Source organism: Mastomys coucha, unplaced genomic scaffold (genome assembly GCF_008632895.1).
Source record: "Mastomys coucha isolate ucsf_1 unplaced genomic scaffold, UCSF_Mcou_1 pScaffold22, whole genome shotgun sequence".
Taxonomy (NCBI): Eukaryota; Metazoa; Chordata; class Mammalia; order Rodentia; family Muridae; genus Mastomys; species Mastomys coucha.
Window position 1 is genome coordinate 182117574 of NW_022196905.1, and position 5571 is coordinate 182123144.

Genomic DNA, 5571 nt, shown 5'->3' on the forward strand with positions numbered 1-5571 from the left:
AGAAACTCAAGAAGGAAGACCAAAATGTGGACACTTCATTCCTTCTTAAAAGGGGGAACAAAATACCCGAGGAAGAAGTTGCAGAGACTAACTATGGAGCAGAGACTGAAGGAAGGACAAGCCAGCCTTATATAGCTGTCTCCTGAGAGGCTCTGACAGTACCTAATACAGAAGTACAGGCTCACAGCCATCCATTGAACTGAGTACAGGATCCCCAATGAAAGAGTTAGGGAAAGGACCAAAGGAGCTGAAGGGTTTGCAAGCCCCTTAGAATGAACAATAATATGAACTAACTAGTACCTTCAGAGTTCCCAGTGACTAAGCCACCAACCAAAGAGTACACATGGTGAGACTGATTGCTCTGGCAGCATATGTATAGTAGATGATAGCCAAGTTGGTCATCAATGGGAGGAGAGGCTCTTGGCCCTGTGAAGGTTCTATGCCCCAGTGTAGGGGAATCCCAGGACCAGTAAGCAGGAGAGGGTAGGGTGGCAAGCAGGAGGACAGGGGTTTTTCCTTGTTGTTGTTTTGTTTTTTGTTTTTTTGTTTTTTGGGTTTTTTTTGGAGGGGAAACTGGGAAAGGAGATATCGTATGATATGTAAATAAAGAAAATATCTAATAAAATAAAAAAAAATCTTCAACTATAATTTTTATTTTGGTAGAATAAGATCCTATGCCTAAAATCATCCTGTATGGGGGACTTTATGCTGAAGACTAGAAACAACAACCATGGCTCTTCTCACCATACCTGTCCAATATTTCCAATGTCCTGGCTGGTAAAAGAAAAGCAGTAAAAGCAACAGAAGACACAACAAGAAAGGAAGAATTAAACTACAGTCAAAAAAAAAAAAATGACTGCAGACATTCACATAAATACAGTAGCAATGACAGTGATGGACCTTAACACCCCAAAGAGCACAGCCAACACAGAAATAGAAGCTATATACAACTGAAATACTGAATGTCTCAAATATTCTAAAAGCAATACAACTCTCTCAGATAACCCAACGGACTTTATTAGATGAAATGGTAAGTTGACTCTGAAGTTTAACTGAACATAAACACCCAGAATAGGGAATTTTAATTAAAGAAACACAAAGGAGGTACACTCAACTCCTGGACCTGGAAACCTTATGGGGTGAATAAGGTAATGAAATCATAGAGACAAACATAATAACAGAAAATGTGTAAATGGAACAGGAGTCAAGAAGGAGACCAATAGAGAGCAACTCAACTGATTTTTAAATAGCCATTTCATAGCAAAAGGTAACAATTCAAAAGGAGGATGGGGCTGGTTATAAACAGGAGAAACAGAAGCAAAACCCAACCTCTGAGACCTACCTCAGACACACAATCACCCTGAAGTGATAAAATTAGGAAAGATGAAAACTATGTGTCCAAAAGGAAGAGTAGAAGTTTTCCAAGATGTTGAGATAAGCTAAATAAAGATCTCAAAGGCAGGAATCATGAGAGAAAACAATTAACAATCTTGAGGAAAACTAGGGACCAGCTCATCAGACAAGCACTATAAAGAAAACAAATGGCTCCAGCATGAGAGAAAAAGCTGCTTACTACCCAGGACCTGTAGCAGACAACTTTCATTTATCCTTGATAGGACATTAAAACAGCAAAACCATTTAGAAAAATTGGCACATTCTAATACCATTAAATACTCATCTTTGCTAAGAAACAGCAAATCTGCACACACATACCTTCCTCTGACCCTGACCCTAATTATAGAGTTCTACTATTTTAGAACTGCTATTTTTCACGTGATGTGAGGTTTTCTACATATAACACCATTGCCTACTGTCTTTAAATGACTTATTAGATTTATTCGCATCTGTGTTTGTCTGTCAGTATGTATGTCTGTGCGTTTACAAGTCAGACAGAGGACAACTTGGGAGAGTCACTTCTCTCCTTCTACCCTTCGGATCCATGGACCCACATCAGGCTACCAGGCTTGGCCACATATACTATTACCTGTTGTTTTATTTTGCCAAAGTTTCAAAATTTAGATTGCCCAGTTTTAATAAACAAAAAAATTCGATGGAAAGTATAGGAACACTTAGGGCAAGAAAAGAAAAGATATTTGACTTTGCAAGGATCTGCTTGCAGAACCATTTATAGGGTACCGTGATGTTATGCTATGTTTAGGATTTTCATTTATTTCAGGGTAGATAAAAGTAATTTGCTACATTATACTTCCTTTGGAAACAAAGAAATTGCAGACTTTCCACCACAGTTTATGTACTTCCAAAGAAAATAATGCATAGAACATACTTAAACAGTACTTTTGCCAGACAAGCCTTTAGAGTTAGGGATCAGACTCAATGGAGTTTCTGGTCCACTGTGTGGTTTCTATGATAAGGGAGAAAAGTGACATCTGGTGACCTGACAAGCAGACCATCAGTTCTGACAAGGGAAACACTTCAAGTAGAACACCAAGAGATGCTAACCTTTCATATAATAAACAGTGCAGCTTGGAGCTAGGATGGATTTATAGACTTTGTTAACTTTTGGAAAAATTCTAAGCATATTGTAAGGCAAGTAAGAACTACGTGAACCACAAATTTCAGTCATGCCATGGTCTGGATGTTCGTATCATCCCCAAATTTTACATGCTGAAACCTTGTCACCAATGTGCTGGAGGTCAGAGGTGGCAGCAGTGAGAGGAGATTGGTTTGTGATGGTCAAGCTCTCAAAAATGGGATTAGTGCCCTAATAAAAGAGGTTCTAGAGAGAAAAAAAAATAAAAAATAAAAAGAGCTGAAATGGCTTACCCACAATATCAAGCTGGGTTTCCTCATCTTCTTCTCGTTTTCTTTTCTTATCTTTGCTCTTCTTCTTTTTACTAAAGGGGGAAAAACATAGACAAGGATTTGGACATATTGGTATATGTGTTAAAAACTACAAGATGAGAAGAGAAGTCATTCCAGCTACATAAGTGACCTTTTACTATTTACAGTTGTTATATTTAAAATACTGAGAAGTTGCTTCTGCCCTCACTTTCCTGGATGACAGACTGCAAGACAGAGGTAAGCTGAAATAACAACCCCTCTCCCCTCCCCATGTCTTTGGTCAAGGTGTTTTGTCAGAGCAGTAGAAACCTTAACTAAAGACAGCCTCCGTTGTAAAGCATTTCTCAAAAAGCTAAAGTGAGTTATCAACAATAATACCCTAGATGATTCTACACACACACACACACACAGATATCTAGGAGACATGAAAAAAAAAGTAGGTGTACAAAACCCAGAATACTGATAGCATCATTGTCATTAGCAGAAAACATCAAAAGAAGAAAGAATAGAATGTACTAAGTACATACAAAAACAAAGTATGTATTTCAGCCACAAAACCGAACGAACACACAGCCCACAGTACGGATGCTCCTCAAAACTAAGAGCAACAAGCCAGGTGTACCACACAGCGGCAAACCCCAGCACACGGGTGGATCTCTGTGAGTTCCAGGCCAGCCGGGGCTACATACCGAGATCCTGTCTCAAGAGCAACCTAAACGAAAGCCAAACGCAGAAGGTTATGTACTATTTAATTCCACTAACATAAAATATTTATAGTAAGTAAATCCTTATAGACTGAAAGCAGAGGCAGAGGCAGGTGAGTGTCTGAGTTCAGGGCCATCCTGTTCTACAGAGTGAGTTCCAGTACTACACAGAGAAATCTTGTCTCAATAAACAAAGAACCAATCCTGAAACACGGAAAGTACTACACTGGTTTTAATGACGGCTGTCTTAACTTCTTTGTATCTCAACGACAAAATTTTCAGAAGCGAATTCTGTCCTCCCTGCAGCTATTTCAAAAAAGTTTCAGATTCGGCCAGGATAAATTCAGCACGAAGCTCGCTGACAAGTGCCTGCTGAAACTGCTTCATCGGTGACCCGGGAAAGAAAGGGCTCAACTTAGGCCAAATCTTTGAAGAGGACGGAGATAGGACCGGGCAGGTATCTTTCTCAATAGGGCTAACTATCAATCACACCCGCATACCCCCAACCTGGCTGTCTTATTCAGTTCTCATATTTTTTATAGTCTTGAGAAACAAGAAACATTAAAAACATCCGAGCTTCTAATAAATGAGCACAGGAACCATCAACCATCGCGGGTGCGAATCACATTTGAGCCCACACATATATCAAGGTCCCGACTCACGCTGTTGATGCAGCCTGCCTGCCCCCTACATATTACCCTGCATAGAATCAGGGCGGTTTTTTGTTGGTTGGCTTGCTTTTTTTTTCCCATTTGCAGGAGAGAAGGATGAAAAATACTTTCCTTAAAGCAACTTATCATGGCAGGCAGGGAGGCCTCTGGGGTCCCAAAAGTAGGACTCACGGCCCCTCTGTTTCGGGGGCTCCCCTGTCACGCAGCGTCCGCTAGGAAGTATGGGGAGGCTGTCCACGCAGCTCGGACCCTAGGTGCCCCCGGTGGGAAGGCTACCCCGGCCCTGGCCCCGGGGATGGATGCACCGAGAACCGCGACTCCCGCCCGAGCGCTGCCTCACCTCTTGACTTTCGTGCCCTTGAGCACGAGTTTGGTGGACTTTACATAGGAATATTCGGCCATGGTTCGGCACGCTGAAGTGGCAGCCGCTGGCAGAGCTCCTGTCAGTCGGCGAGGTGGAAGAGGCTCTAACGGCGAGAGCAGAGAAAACTGTTCAAGAATCCTCCGCCTTCTCCAACCCAAGGCTACGAATCTCCTATTTCCTGTTTACTGCTGGCGAGTCGCTACGGCGGCCCGGGAGGGTCCAACCACGCCAGCGATCCTGCGGCGAAGTCCCGGATGTTGGCGGGCTTTTGTTTTTTGGTTTTTGTTTCCGCCCTCCCCCGCCCCCCAAACAGGCCAAACGCATAGAGATGTCCCCTGGTGGACGCGAAGGTATCTAACAGTTTCCTAGGGCTTGAGGTTGCAAAGAGCAGAACTGGATTTGATGAGCCAGATGTTGAAACGATCAGATCTGTCTACCCACTCTCCAGCGGACAGTACACCTAGTTCCGGGCAGCCAGCCAGGCTGGGCTTGCACAGAGTAATCGAGATTTCTGTTTTGTGGAGGCATGGGTCAGAGCCTTGGCCTCGGGCAACTTTATCAACAAGTTCAGCTCCAGAGTTGTTAGTTGTGCTGTATGTGTTTTACTCGTGTACTGTGCATGAGTAATGCACAAGAAGCAAGTGAGGAATGATATAACGTATAGTTGCTAAGTAACAGATAAGCTGAAGTGCTAAGAAGTGCTGAAGAGACTTTGGTCTTGACATGGAGTCTGTTTTTCCCTGTCTTGATCCAGCCAAGTGTGTATTTCTTTTGCCTTCTCCAATCTTTCCCACAATGTTATAACTCCCTTCCATTACATACCATGCCCCGCTGATATAGGTTCTGTGTGATCTTTGTTTGTTTTTTGTTTTTTTTTTTTTTAAACCAAACCTCTTTTAGGCCTGTGAAAGAAACATGAATGTTGTTAGAATCAAAAATGGAATGGCTTTGTCAACCCTTGACAAATACAAAACACTTATGAAGGAATGATTCTTTTTTATTTTTTTATTTTTTTATTAGATATTTTCTT

The 5571-nt window shown here is 42.0% G+C and overlaps 1 protein-coding gene across 1 annotated transcript in view; it reads right to left on the reverse strand.

Annotated features, from left to right (window-relative positions):
• Frg1 (FSHD region gene 1) overlaps window positions 1–4759 on the reverse strand; it is a 22576-nt gene extending 17817 nt beyond the window's left edge. Inside the window, exons 1-2 of the mRNA XM_031339613.1 lie at window positions 4518–4759; window positions 2785–2855 (exon numbers count right to left, since the gene is read on the reverse strand). Coding sequence (XP_031195473.1) covers window positions 2785–2855; window positions 4518–4579 — 133 coding nt within the window. The 5' untranslated portion in view covers window positions 4580–4759. The remainder of the gene's footprint in view (window positions 1–2784; window positions 2856–4517) is intronic.
• Between the last annotated feature and the right edge of the window lie 812 nt (window positions 4760–5571).